We start from the raw sequence: 14,810 nt of genomic DNA, 5'->3' as shown, positions 1-14,810 counted from the left end.
TGAACCGCTTTTGACTGGAATGCCACCTTTGTCTTTGTATTGTTCTTTCAGTGCCACCTAAAATCACGCCTTTCAGTTTTGCTCGCGATTTAAACGTAGGGGACCGTACTAGCGTACAGTGCGTGGTCGTGACTGGCGATCTGCCACTGACGTTCACGTGGCTCAAAGATAACGTCCCGATAGAGACGATCAGGACGTCGCAGGATGCTCCGTCGTCCAGCCATAGCCGCGTTCAGGCCCCGGCCAGTCCTGGAGACGCGATTAAGGGGCCCAAGCGGGGCCCCAAGGCCGACGGCCAGGGCGAACAGTCCCCGAGAAAGGCCATTACCGTCCGGCAATATGACGCTTTTACCAGCGCCCTGAGCATTAGCACGATCGCACCCGCGCACAATGGCACGTACACCTGTCGCGTGGCCAATGACGCTGCCACCGTCGCTCATTCTGCACTCCTTCACGTCAACGGTAAACGCACACCGTTGGTGTACTTCTTCGTTCACGCTCCCACGCCGACAGAGGTGCGAGACGCTTCTTTCTCCCTCTATTGCTTTCTCCCTTTCTTTCTATTTTTCTTTCTTTCTTTCGTTCTTCCTTTCTTTTTTCCACCTTTCTCGTCGCCGTCTCGCGTCCCGGTGTCTTCCCCCGGCTCGTTTCCGCACACGCGTTACCCAACCATCGCATCGATCTCGACGTGTCTGCATGCCTCGATACGTCTCGAGATCGTCGAGTTTATCACGCGTTCGCCGTTACCCTGCCACCGTTAGACGTACCTACCGTACGTATATTCCAGGATAGCGGCGTATCGACGAGGTGTCGCTTCCCATCGCATCAGCGTGCCAAAGTACCAGGCTCCTTCCCAGCGGTTTTCCTCGAGGTGAAAATTCGACCGGTTACCGATACCGATACCTGTGCGCCTGCTCGATACGCCGATCATCCTCGTCCGGAAGTGACACGCAACGCACGGTTTCCGCGGATCGATCCGGAGCAACAGAGCCCGTCTGCTTCTGGGGCCGCGGCTCGCGATTCACCGAACGTAATAAAGACGGACTGGCAATTTTCCAGGCCGGCGGATTATGTACTCGCGCCGGGAAAGTAACTGATTGATCGGTCGGTAAGGAAACATCGGATCGCGGTGGTTCTAACCGGTGGCACGGGTATGATCGATCAATCAGCGTGCTCTCGAAGCCGCGGCATCGCGGCGTGATCAATTTCCCGCCGCATCTCGGCAAGAATTTTCGATCCCCCTTCGACTCGAGCCTTCGCGAAATTTCTCCGTCCCGCGAAACACCCCGTCATCGATCGATCCACGTCGATCCCGTTCCATTTTTACCTGCACGCGTGTCCGCGAATATCGCGCTAATTTTGCTTCCCCGTCGAAGCTCTCTCCATCCACCTCTGTCGTCGTTCGCGAGTCGAGTTTCTTAAGCACCACGTACACTGACGATCGTCGCGGATGATCTCGGAGCCGGAAGATTACACAGAGAGGCTGCCCGAAGTCATTCGACGCGACCTGTTTCTGCTATGATGCTAGTCCAGAGTGCACGCCCAACGGCACGTTCGACCGGCGACGACTGGCTGGGCCTCCCCGCGCCTCTACTTCCGCTTCCGCGCCGGCACGATTTTCGCCCACCGTTCGTGACGATCGCGACTTTTGCTTCCTTTATTTTTCATTTCTCTCCCCCTTTTTTTCTCCGCCGGGTTTTTCTCTCGGCTCTCGCTCTCTCGGAGCCTTTTCACCGTTTTCCCCGTAACGGCGTTAGCCCCGGATAGGGCTGGAGGGAAATATCGCGCGGAGGATATCGAGCGTGGCGAAACGTGCCGCGCTCCGTCTCGTCGCGGATTATTAGATTTCAATTTAGATTAGAAGTAGCGGCGGGCGAATCGAGACGACGCTGTGGGATGATTCGTTGGCCGTGGTCGTCGCCGGGCGTCGCAAGTAGAGCGCCGTGTCCCTGGTCGGACGTGCCGCGAATTTTCGATCTCTTGAACGTCCTACGATTTTTGAATCCTCCTTACTATCTCTCTCTCTCTCTCTCTCTGTCTTTTTTACACACTCTCTGTCTCTCTGTGACTATTGACTCTCCTTGCACGCTGTTCTCTTTTGCACGCCCAATTGCACGCTTTTTCGGATATAATATATTTATCCTGCTCTGGATACTCTTGATACGTGTATATATATATCTATACATATGTATATCTATATTGTCTGTGTAACAGTTACGTATTGCCAGTTGTTTCTCGTACTGTCGTCCACGAACGTCTCCTCCTCTCTCTTTCTCGCTCTCGCTCTCTCTCTCTATCTCTCTCTGACTTTGTATATACATATACGTGCATTTTATTTTTCTTTTTTTTTTCCATCGCAACGTGTAAAGATTGCAGTAATAATCGGGCCGAATCAGTCGTCGCGGAGCTGTGACACCGAAGCGCCGCTCGTTGAAAATCCGCTTCGGGAGCGAGTTTCGAGCTCTCGTTGCTCTTACGTGCACACGTGCTCGTACACGCGTACGATCGTTTCGTCTAACCATCCCCGTTTCTCCGACTGCTCTGTCCGTCTGTCTGTCCCTGCTGTCTTCTCCACGGGAAAATGCTCGCGGAGAAGCCCGCGTTCGGGCTGGTTTCGAAGCGGCTGCCGCGAAATTAAACGGGAATCCGGCGTGAGATTAGGATTTTTCGTTTAATTTTGCGCTCCGCGGCCGCGGAGTTCGGGGCTCGATGTCACAGCGTGCAGTCCGCTTCTACGTGATAGTAGTTACCTGCTGATTTTTAATCTTGGCGCGCAACACGCGCCCCGTGCATCGCATCGTTCGGCATTAACGTGTACGAGAGGCACGTGTAATGTCTTGATTTAGTGTTGCGTTTTGTGTATACACGTATGGCATACTGTATATATATGTATATATCCAATTTCTATGGTACTCTTTTACGTCGGATCGCTGTATAACGAAAACTCGAACACACGATCCGCATAGTAGGAGTCGTGTTGCTCTTTTGTCCCGTTTCGAATGAACCGTCCACCTTTGTTGCTCTCTCGATATTTGTGTTGTATATATCGTGTATCAGTCACGTATTTGACCGATTCTGACCGAGTTACGTTATAATCACTATTACTCTATCCAGTAGAACAGTATCTTTTTATGGAGACTATATGCTATGTTTTCGCTCGAGATATTCTCTATGATTTTGTGTACTATCATCATCATCATTATTGTCATTCAAGTTATATTATATTGAGACCGTAGTAGTAAATGGTATTTGGGCGAAATCGATACGAGAGATCTCCACGAGGCGTTGTTTCCACGCACCAAATTCACCGTGGCGCATCCTCGATGATCCCCATCGATATACGCCACTGTTTTCTTTCATATTTCTCTTATTTCTTTTTTTTTTTTTTTTTTTTTTTTTTTTTGTATCTTCTGTCGAGAAAATATCCGAATATTCGAACCACGGAATCCGGCTCACGCGAGCTCTCTCGTGTTCTTTCGATCCCGCTTAGTTTTCACGCTCGTTTCGATAATCGATCTGCTCTGCGCCCTATAGGTCCTGGTAAGTAGTTCACTGCTAATCAAATCGAATGAGAAAAGAAAGCCAAACGATGCAACGAAGTACGTCCTTTGGACGTATCGAAAGCTGTCGAGTCTGCTCGCAATAGCGCGGAGAACGATAAAAGAAGCAAGCAAAGCGAACGCGTCGGGGAAGCGAACAACGAGGAGCCAGAGGTTCAACGTTCTCCCAGGGGAACGTTCGTTAAAATGGCCCGGCAGCACGGGTTTCGGCTTACTTTCGCCGACAGTCTCGTAAAGACACATTGGCCGACATTAGCAGTTACTCCGGATCATAAATGTTCATTTTCCGAGCCACGGACTACGCGAGCTTGCCGCTGCGACCGAATATTTATGGTCGCGCGGCCATTTTTCACGTACCCCGGGCTTTCGCGGGGCACACCGTTGCACCTGTCCAGGCGTCCACGTTTCGGAGGTCACGTAGCGGGAAACACGTAGCAGAAGCTCCAAGTTATCGCGGTTATCAAGAACCGTCCCCTCCTCTTGCGAGCTTCGCCCCCTTTGGAAATTCGAGCGAAGTAGCGCGAGTCGACGCTCGGTCGGACGGCTGAACCCGCGACGACCGCGCGGCGCTCGCGTCACCGGTAATCGACTCGCGGATTCGATCGAACATCGCAATCGCGAATTTCGTGCTTCGTGACCTCCCGCAGTCGTTGCACCGACGAGACCTCGATCACGGGTATAACCGAGCGAGTCCGCTGGAAATTGCGCAGCGGACGAGGCAGAGGAATATAACGGTGATATCGCATAGGGTCGCGATGCTTCCTTTTTGCGGATCGTTTTTGAATCGTCGTTGCCACCGAGAGGAACATTAATTACGCCCGGTTCGCGCGCCGGCAACGGATTAAACTCCGAGCAGTTTGTATCCGCCAGTTGTATTTTAATGTTAATTTCAGACGTTCGGGAAGAAGATTTATTAACTCTCGGTTGTTTTCGACGCGCAACGCCGTAGCTATTAATCCCGTTTCAACCCGCCGCCTACCAAGTCTCGCGGAGTTTCGCGATCTCGTTCGTAATTATCCGGGCTGCCGTTACGTTTCGTTTCTAAATCGAAACGTGCGGAATCGAAAGCTCGCCTCGCTTCGCGCCGTTATTTTCGAGAATATCGTCAAAGTCGGAGAGAGCGTATATATCGGAGGTCTCGTCGTTCCGTGGCGTTGTACGTTCGTCCCGTGACGCGTTCGATGCACTCTCTCGACTTCCTTTCATCTTCCACCCCTTAAAAAAAAAAAAAAAAAAAAAAAAAAAAAGAATGAAAAAAAAAATATATATATATAGAAAAAAGAAAGGAAAGGGAAAAGAGAAAAAAGAAATAAGAGGATACGAAGAGAAGAGCGCGGTCTCTGGTCGAGATGCGCTTATAGGAGAACGGTTAGTGCCGGCATGCAGGTACATACTATTATCACACGTCACGTTTATAGTTCCACCGCGGATCTCGCCGTTTTATTTCGAGAACGGTGTGACGGAGGGGATGAGGACACAGCTAATGTGTACCACGAGCCAGGGTGACCAGCCGTTCAACATCACGTGGTTGATGGACGACAAACCGATTCAGGTCAGGCCGAGTGACGGTGCGTCGGCGTCGTCCTCGGCGTCGTCGTCGTCGTCGTCGTCGGGCGGATCCACCGCGGCCGTCGTCGAGACGGGCAACAACATACAGATAAGCGACTATCCGCCGTTTTCCAGCATCCTGACGATAAATAACGTCAGCGCTAAGCACAGCGGGAACTACACGTGCCAGATCAGCAACGTCGCTGGCCTGGCCGAATACTCGACCAGCCTCTCCGTTGCTGGTTGGTGTCTCAAACGAGCAACAACAAAAATCGACATATGGTAGCTGTAAGAACCTGTGTACATAAACCGTGTGCCAGCCAGATATACTTGTCTCTGACTGTCTCTTTCTCCAGGCGTGTATATATATATATATATACACACACACGTATATATATCTACACGCGCATACACGTCCATCCATGTATATATATCAATATATATGTACACGCGTGTATATACATATTACGGCACAGAAACCGAACAGCCATGACGAAGGATTGGAGTACCGTGTGTTTCGTCGAAAATCGATTCGAGTGTCGCGTTTCCGTTACCCTCGATCACGCTTCCTCCCCTCTGTCTCCAAGCGGTCTCATCATCTCCGATTTTTCCTCATTTTTCCACCCGACTGGATTAAAGTCGGACAAAACCTTCTTCTCGCTCCTGCGAGATTCGCTCTCGAGAATTCACCGAAGCCTCTGTCTCGAAGTACAGACCACTAACCAGGCAAACTCACGACTCGCGCGAATTTTCCACTCAAACTTTCCCCCCATCGACGTCCGTCCTAAGATTTTACGCACCGGCTACCGTCTCGGTGCCCTGCCTCCGTTCCCAACGAATTCGCGCGACGGTAAAATATTTCGGGCTGGCTACGACTTCACCCCCGCGCCATCGAGGATTCCCTTGCTCCGACAGGCGGAAGGTCCGTTTAAGCCCCATAACGCTCCACCCCTCGAAACAACAGGAATATTGCCTGGAAGGAAAACAGCGAGACATCCGCGGAGCAGATGGCTCCCGGTCCTCCAAGGACACCGACGATTGCCTCGCAATTACGTTCCTCCGGCCAGCATAGGGTAGCTGGGTGCGTGTACCCGGTTCGAGCGCGTTTTTTCCAACGGGGAGCACGTTCCCCGTACTCCCGTGTTCGTTTTCCCCAACGACGGCTCTTCGCCTGCACCCTGTACCTTTCTCCCCGAGTCTTCTTCCCCAAGCCTCCTTCCACCTGGAACGACATTACAAGCCTAGTTTCCCCCGGGCGGAAGTTTGCTGGCAGTCGGATCCGTGGGGCTCTCGCGAGGATACGGCGCAGGCAAATTAGTTTCGAGTTTCCGGCGGAGGGGCGGTAATGCGACTTTTCAAGAAGTTCCCGGGGCCGTTGGACGATTTCGAAAGTCGCCGACATCCATTCCTCCGTCGCGATCGATTCTAAATCACTTTCTATCTTCCTATGAATGGCCACCGGTTCCCCGCTTGTACGGCATCTCCGACGACATACAGCCGCCGTTACTCTCCTCTCGCGACAGCTGCGCCAAACTTTCTCACCCTGTCCCCGTCCCGCGCGAGCGATTAAATTAGGGGATGTTTACGCGCCCCGGCAACGCTCGCGGTAAATAATGACGGAGCAGCGACGACGCGCGGCAGAGAAGCGTACGTCCACCGTGTTAATCTTTCTTAGCCGAATTCTTCCGAACACGATTAAGCCGATCTCAGTCTCTCCGGTTGGAGGCGTCGAGGAGAACGCTTTATATTCCTCGCGCGGTTTATTCTGGAACGTCGTACGTCGCTTAACGCCTCGGCGTGGGTCATAATCTGCGTGAAAGTCGGTTCCGAGTCGAGCTATTTTAAAATAACACGCGGCTTAGACGGAAGGACTTCCTGGTAAGGAAATCGAGCGAAGCACGAGCGTGAACGACGAGAGGCGTAGTCGATTATATGGAACGATGTAAACATCGCGGGCTAGGCTCATGGTCAATTTTCGTCGAGCCCTGTCTGCCTCAGTTGCGCGTTGTTCTTCGACGCGCTCGGACGAAACGACTCGACGCGTGAGTGACTCTAGTGACTCTGGTTTCATTGTGGCACGTGCCTTCGCCGACATCTTCCTGCCTCAGCTGCGTGTTATTCTCCGCCACGTTCGCACGCAATGTGTAGTGACCGATTTCGCTGGTGAGTGTGCCACGCCCTAGAGGACTTTGGAGGAAGGTTCTGGAGGGAGAATTCAGTGAGTACTGTTTATTTTACATTTTTAAAATTTTGTTACTGCTGTAAGAAATATCTGGGTGGGTGATAGAGTGGTCTATGACCCATAGCAGAGGTTATGGGGATCTAGTAATTTAGGTGGCTAGGAAAATAGTAATTTAGACGTGTTTCCATGACATTTAACGATTATTTTCATTAGTTAGACTCGTGGTTAATTTCCGCCTATGTCTCTTTGTCTCGATTACGTGTTATTCTTGGAATTTCTCGACATTTCACCGACTCTGTCGTTGATTATAGCATACGCCGTAGGAACTTAAATCGTAGGGCCATATCTCCGACTATATCCCTTAACCCCTTCACGCGTACAATATCGCGTGAGGACTCGTGGTAAGAAAAAGGATTCTGTAATTCTCGGTAGCTGATCGTAATTTATTCTTCCACAGTATTCTCTCGTCTCTCGTATAAAACTCCTCCGTTCGCTTCTCGGTTTGCCCTTCTTCAAGGTGGGCCTCCTTTGTCCATTCGCGGATCAAGCGAATCATTGCTTTGTTTGATACTCCGGTTATCACTGCCGAGTGCTTCCACAAAGTTTAACGATTATTTCCATTAGTCAAACGCGTGGTTAATTTCCGCCTATGTCTTTTTGTCCCGGTTACGTGTTATTCTTGGAATTTCTCGACATTTCACCGACTCTGTCGTTGATTATAGCATACGCCATAGGAACTTAAATCGTAGGGCAAGAGGTTAGCGTAGGGCCATATCTCCGACTATATCCCTTAACCCCTTCACGCGTACGATATCGCGTGAAACTCGTGGTAAGGAAATCGTGTAGGAGAAAAGGATTCTGTGATTCTCGGTAGCTGATCGTAATTTATTCTTCTACAGTATTCTCTCGTATAAAATTCCTCCGTTCGCTTCTCGGTTTGCCCTTCTTCAAGGTGGGCCTCCTTTGTCCATTCCCGGATCAAGCGAATCATTTCTTTGTTTGATAGTCTAGTTATCACTGCCGAGTGCTTCTCACTCACTCTTCCTTATCGGTAACCGAGGCTCGCTTATTTCCGCAATCGGACGAAACACGTCACAGATGTGAGGTGAGGTTCGTAGAGCCCAACGTAAACAAAGCGAGACAGGTTCGTACAGGCTCGCGGTTAATTTTCCTCGATGTTTCTTTGTCTCGTCTACGTGTTATTCTTCGACACGTTCGTTGACCCACGTTGCTGTTCACCGTGACACGTGCCGTGGAACTTAAACCGTAAGGCAAGTGCTTCAGCACTGAAATATTCTATACACACAGTGGGTCACGAAATTATTCAAACGCTATGTTTCAAAGGGATCCTTTATCTCGAAAATTCCGATTTTAATGAAAGTTTGCATATACGTACGTAAAGCGTAACATGTTACGAAGTCACTTTCTCATGGATAGATAATGGCGTTCAGGGGTTTAAGTCAACGATTCGAGTCTTAACAATTATCTCTGTTTTTTAAATGAGATCTTACAGGAAATTTTTACAGTAGGACTAATGAAACGCTAAAAATTAAAAAGCTACGTTTTATCTCGCATCATTGTACAATTATATTTAAAGAAACAGATAGGATTATGACTTTGAATAATGATTTCACCAGCGTGAAGTAATATCTGCGAGTAAGAAAAATTGATTCACGTGTAACTCTTTATACTTCACGTACATGAATACTTACATTAAGATCAGAATTTTTCAGTTAGAGTATCGTCTTAAAATTTGCATAGCGTTTGAATATTTTTGTGAGCTACTGTATATTTGCCTGTATCGTGTCACGGTGTACTGGAAAATTCGAATAAACGAAACTTCCGAGTTTAGGATCCAATTAATACCATTTTATTTTTGGTGAATTGGGTTATTTAGAATAGGGTATTGCCCAATGAAAAGAAGGAGGTTCTTTTATGGTAGATGTTAACCGCTTGGCTACTATGGGTGCTTAGAAATTTTGCGTTTGTGACACGGAGGGCGCCTATGGGTGCATAGAAATTTTACATTTGTGACACGGAGGACGCCTATAGGTGCTTAGCAATTTTGCGTTTGTGAAACGGAGGGCGTCTATAGATGCTCGGCGTATTTTAGCTTTCTGACATGGAGGGCGCTTGTTTTCACAGAAATGACGCACATCGTATCTCAATTCCTGCCGTATAGTATTGCCGCTACGTATCAAAATCTGCAGTAGTCAAGGGGTTAAAAGGGTTATAACGCAAAGAAATAATAGCCAGTGGAAACGGTGGAAAAACTGTATAGATGTTTATTGAACGTGCAAACGGTTTAAACTGGCCTGTTTAGGGCCACGCAGGTCACAGTACAAAACGCTGAGCAGGGATCGCCCCTATATCGTTAGGATGTAAAGTTTACTTTGCTATTTAATTTTACTACAACAGTAGGGGTGGTTATTTCGTGGTAGCAAAGTTCAAGTGACTCACTTGGACTGTGTCAAGGCTCTGGACTATCTCAACCCTCTATGGGCCCCTGTAACTTTCAAGTTACATGCTAGTGTATGGGTATTTTATTAAATACTGCATGTAACGTTATCGTCTTGATCACTCCAATTCGCAATTTTTCTTTCGATATATTTATAATTATTTTTACAGTACCTCCCATTCATTCGGTCCATTTTCAAAAATTCTAATTCTTTTTCATCTATCGGTTATTCGATTATGATAGGTTAGGTCCTCTATGGCCCCCTGTGACCTTTTTCCCACGAGATAGCGTGGAAAATTATCTTCTCTATCTATTGCACATTATCTTGGCACAGTACGAACGTTGTTAAATCAAACTTTCACTATAAATTCGTTATAACAAAATTGTCAAAACTGCTGAATTTATTGGTTGATATTTGTTCATTTCATGTTACATACAATTCTTATAGTCAAGAAAAATATATATTCGGTCCATAGAGGGTTAACGTTGTGGTAGTGGTTATCATAGAATGTGGTATGGTATGCGTGTGAGTAATGTTTGTCTGGAAGAATGTGTGTGTGTCATCAGTAGGTGAATAACAGTCATTACATACAGACGCTGTGTGTGAGAGAGTTCTCTAGAGATAATATCGCAGTTAGAAACGAATTTATTTTACGAGATTTAGTTATAATTTATATTGTGCTGTTATTGTGTTAAATAAATCTTCTTATTAGTTTATCCCTTTACTCGAAAAAGTATGTCATAATGCGTTACTGGGGCAAGGTCTGAGGATCCCCCCTGTATGTTTATTGGGTTTGCAGATTAGGCTGCGTTACAATCGCATGGTTGATCGCGACAAGAGGTCTTCGACTCTCTTGGTTGATTTTCGGTAGACTCTCGGTAGACTTTCGGTTGATCCTCAGTTTGTTGTTTGGAGGCAGGCGCGAAATATCGGGAGTATTAAAGCCGCTACACGGCGTAATGTTCTTTCGCGCCATTCATATTCACTAAGAGCCGGCCATGTCGGCGGCCGTGGTACGCGCGTAAAAACTGCCGTAAATTCTAGTTAACCCTGTTATAGCCTGCGAATCGATGCGGCCGTGATACGCACCCTGGTCCCTCGTGATTTCGATATCGTTTTTCGTTTTTCCACGCACCGCGCCGACCTGTCTCTCCTGCCTACGCTGAAACATCACCGCCGATGTTTTGTCCGGTTAACGAACTATTTTCATGTACTCCACGCTGTCCGATCTGACCTCGAAAATACGCGTCCACGGGACAATGACTCGAACGCGAGGATCATTAGTCGCGAGATAAATTTCCGCTCTGCACCCGTGGATCTTGTTATTCGGGGATTTCCCGGATTTGTCCGCCATATTTCCGTGAAAGTTTCCAGCAAATCTCCGGAAAATTTTTTTTCGTTTAGATTCCGGTATTACCGGCTTCCGTCCATAGAGCGAGCATGGACCAAACGGTCTCCCGTTAAATCCGAGATACCTACGGGGATATTCCGAGACGAGACATCGGGGTGCTACTCGAAAAGAATTCGGTTCGTGGACCATCGCGATGGTACCCAACGACGACACTGTCACGGTGCGTGGGTAGTGTACGAACAGACGTAATTCTCAAGCTCGAATTCAGAATAGTACTGGTTTATTTTGCTGTAAGTTCGGGTATTTATGTGGGATTGGCATAAGTACGGCCCTGAATGAATGTCAAGTGTGTCTGGGCTTAGAATGAAAGTGACCATGTGGAAGAGGATTGACTGCAAAGAATATTTATAGCAGAGTCGAGTGAAAGTTTAGGGATGCGTTCAGAGTGGTTGAAGTACCTAGTCCACCGAGGTTGCGTGGGAAAGGGACATGATTGGAAAGGAAAGCCTGGGTATGAAAAAGAATGAATGCATAAATAAGGGCGCGGGCGAGTCAGTCTCCAGGAATCTCTAACAGTCTCCAGCAGTCTTTAACAGTCTTGAACAGTCTCCAGGAGTCTTTTGGCAGTCTTAAACAGTGTGTCAGTATGTCAGTAAGAAGTCAGAGTCGAGCGTACCCATAGCGAATCTCTCTTAGCCATCAGCTTATTTTATTCCATTAAGAAGCAAACAACGCTGTTTTAGCCGATCCACTCAACTCGATCCTACATTTATAATGGTTATTGATATTACCATTGTGTCATGGGTCCATGGGATGGCTATAGTTTCAGTGATTCATTAGTGCTGTGTCAAAGGTCTGAGACTACTGGTCGGCTATCTTCTGGTGCGTCACGATGTGTCACAGGTGCAATGTCTGAGGCCCCTGTGTGTTTGTTAACTGCGTCACGACACCAACGATCGAACGTGTCGTAAAACGAAGTATCGTAAACCGTGACACGCGTGAAATAGAAAATTACAAATGAATCGATGCTAGGATAAAGTCTCTCGCGAATATCCTCGATTCGAGCCGAATAAGTTGCAGAAACGATTAGAACGGATCCCGGACTCGGGTACCGGAAGCGACCTCTCATCGCCGTCGCCCCTGCGAGGACACTCGATGGAACGATCCATAATTAGCGGATCGATAGTGGATCGCGATAGTCGGCGAGAAGAGGGATTTCACGGCGGAAGGGTTTCGTGACTTAAGCGAAATTGGCCGGGATGCAATAACGAGCGGACGGAACTCGCGAAATTCGTTGGGCTGGATGAAAGTTTTCGCGTCGGGCGAAGTTGGGGGTGGCGGTGGGGCGCAGGTCGCCGGAAACAAGAGCCGATCGAGTGGAAAATGGAGTGGTCGATTTTCGCCGATCAGCGAAACCCTGGAAGCGATAAGGGTGCAACAGTGGGCATGACGGGGAGCAATCTGCCCTGGCGGATCCCGGCGAGGGCGATAAGGAACACCTGACTTTGGCGCATTTGTTTCCCGGCGATATTACCACGGTGGCCGATCCGTGCAGAGTGTAGTCGCGGTATATCTGGCGTCACGGCGCTCTGCGAGCGGACGGCGATACCGTCCGGATGCGAATAACGTCTGGTCAGGAGCGGCTGAAACGGAAACGACGACGTGTACAGATAAACGCGAGCGTTAGACCCCCGGTTATCGGAAACACGTGTCCTAATGCGCATAAAACGACCAGGCACCGGCCGTCATTCCGCAGCCATTCCGGATGGAAGCGTATCCCGCGGGATGTATAAATGATCCTCGTCCCACGGGGGGGAACGCGGCAAGCCAAGGATCCGCGAGTAATTTAAAGTTGCGCAGCTTGTTGCCAGACTCGCGGAGTCTTCGGTAAGTTGCTTCAACTGAATTATACTAAAACGCACGGTAAATTATATTCCCGAGTAAATCGTATTCCTCTGCCATTCCCGCGATTGTCGGCCGCCAATTTCAAGGTTCTTTGACGGCTAATCTATTTCGCTGAATCTTTCCACACGAAATTTCCAGCCGGAATATTAAGGTCGTCGAAAGCCCCGCGTTCTCCGACCCCGGCCTCGCATCGATCTTCCGCTTTCCGTACCAGACCATGCTCCCTATCCACGCGTCTTCTCCCCCGACTATCCCCGTTATTTACGTTTCCCGTCTCTGCTGTTTGCGTTTTGGTTTGTTCGTTTATATTTCTGGTGTTACCAAAATTTTATCCATTTACGTCCGTGTCCCGTCCCGGTCGCTTATTTACTCCCGTGCCGACGTACGTAACGCGACTGGAAACTGATCTCCGCTGGGCGCCCGATTTTCCACCCCGGATCACGCGTCCAACCCGGTGACCTTTACCGTTCGGCAACGCTTGCCGGATCCTTCACGACCGCGTCGCGCTGCTCCAGCATCCGCGAGTAATTAAGTGCCGACCCATCCCCGTAGTCTCGTCGAGCGATTCCGATCCCGAAGTTTCGCGTTTCGGCTGACAATACGCGGCCGGAATACGAAACGAATTTCCCCGAGGCTGTTCGCGGATTCGCGTCCCGGAAACGGCTCAGACATCCCTGCACCGTTTGCCTTTACCCCCGCGTTCGTCAGTCGTCGCCATCTTGCTCTCCCGCTGCATCCACTTCTCCGCAACAGGTTCTCGATCCGATCGCGACTGATACGACCGTGTTCCACGATTCTCGCGTCTGTTCGACGAGCGACCGGCGTCCTTTGTCACGGAATCGTCTCGACGTGCGAGGACTTCGTCGAAGGACGTGTAACAGGCACGCTTACGTCTTCGACCTTCTTCCTCCTTCTCTCCCTTTATCTTTCACTCGCTCATTCTGGCTGGAATCGCGAGGAACGTCGCGTTTCCCCGAAAAGTCACGGAGTACACGCGAGCAACTCCATGAGGTCGGGGCCGATCGTTTGGACGGAATCGTTCCTGTGAACCGGGTGATTCGAGTTATTCCGGTAATCCGGATCCCCGGAGGACTCGATAGCAGGTATCCGAATTCGGGTTACCGGGTTCGCGGCGGACCGTTTCCTCGGATGCCGGGAGGTCCGCATAGCTGGCCGCATAGCGATTTCGCGGTGGATTCGAAGTCGGATCGAAGTGTCCGACCGGAAGCGTGCTCCCCATCCAGGCGTTTCCCTTCTTCGTTCGCTAAGACCGCTCGATTTTGCATAACGTTTCGGGCGCCACGTAACGCTGACGCGACACCGGTACTCCAATCCTCTTCGAGGCGACAGCACTCGCGCGAGAAGAGGGTGTTTTTAGAAGAGGACAGGAAAAAAAAATATATATATATATACGACACGATAGGCGGTAGCACACAAGCCGGAAGTCCAGGATTTCCCTCACGCAGCACAGAAAAGAGAACGAATATTTCTAGGGACGCAGGCTTACGTCGTACGATTTACCTTCTTTTTTTTTTCTATCTCTCTCGCTATCTCTCTCTCTCTCTCTCACTCTCTCTCTGTCTCTCTCTCTCTCCTTCATTTTTAATGCATGCTAATCGACGAGCCGGTTATCCGCAACGGAAAACGGAATTCGAGGACACGAATCTCTTTCGTTCGTGTAATTTTTCCGGAAGAACACGTTTCGCCCGAGCAACGGTTTAAGCAACGCCAAGTTAATTCGTCGACGAGTCGGTAAGGAAAAAGAGGAAAAATAGGATGAACTGAAGAGAGAAAAAAAAAAAAAA

General features: G+C 49.2%; 1 protein-coding gene across 2 annotated transcripts in view; it reads left to right on the top strand.

The window, feature by feature from the left end:
• Positions 1–14,810, top strand: part of LOC108555349 (Down syndrome cell adhesion molecule-like protein Dscam2) — a 134,181-nt gene that overhangs the window by 87,526 nt on the left and 31,845 nt on the right. Inside the window, exons 11-12 of one of the 2 annotated variants that reach the window (XM_017910957.1) lie at positions 52–462; positions 4,979–5,350. The exons of the other annotated variant lie outside the window; for it this stretch is intronic. Of the exons in view, the coding sequence (XP_017766446.1) occupies positions 52–462; positions 4,979–5,350 (783 nt within the window). The remainder of the gene's footprint in view (positions 1–51; positions 463–4,978; positions 5,351–14,810) is intronic. 2 annotated transcript variants of the gene reach the window in all.

This window comes from Eufriesea mexicana, unplaced genomic scaffold, assembly GCF_001483705.2.
Source record: "Eufriesea mexicana isolate 0111107269 unplaced genomic scaffold, ASM148370v2 scaffold107, whole genome shotgun sequence".
NCBI lineage: Eukaryota > Metazoa > Arthropoda > Insecta > Hymenoptera > Apidae > Eufriesea > Eufriesea mexicana.
Note: the sequence above shows the minus strand (reverse complement) of the source record. Positions and strands in the feature narration are given on the sequence as shown.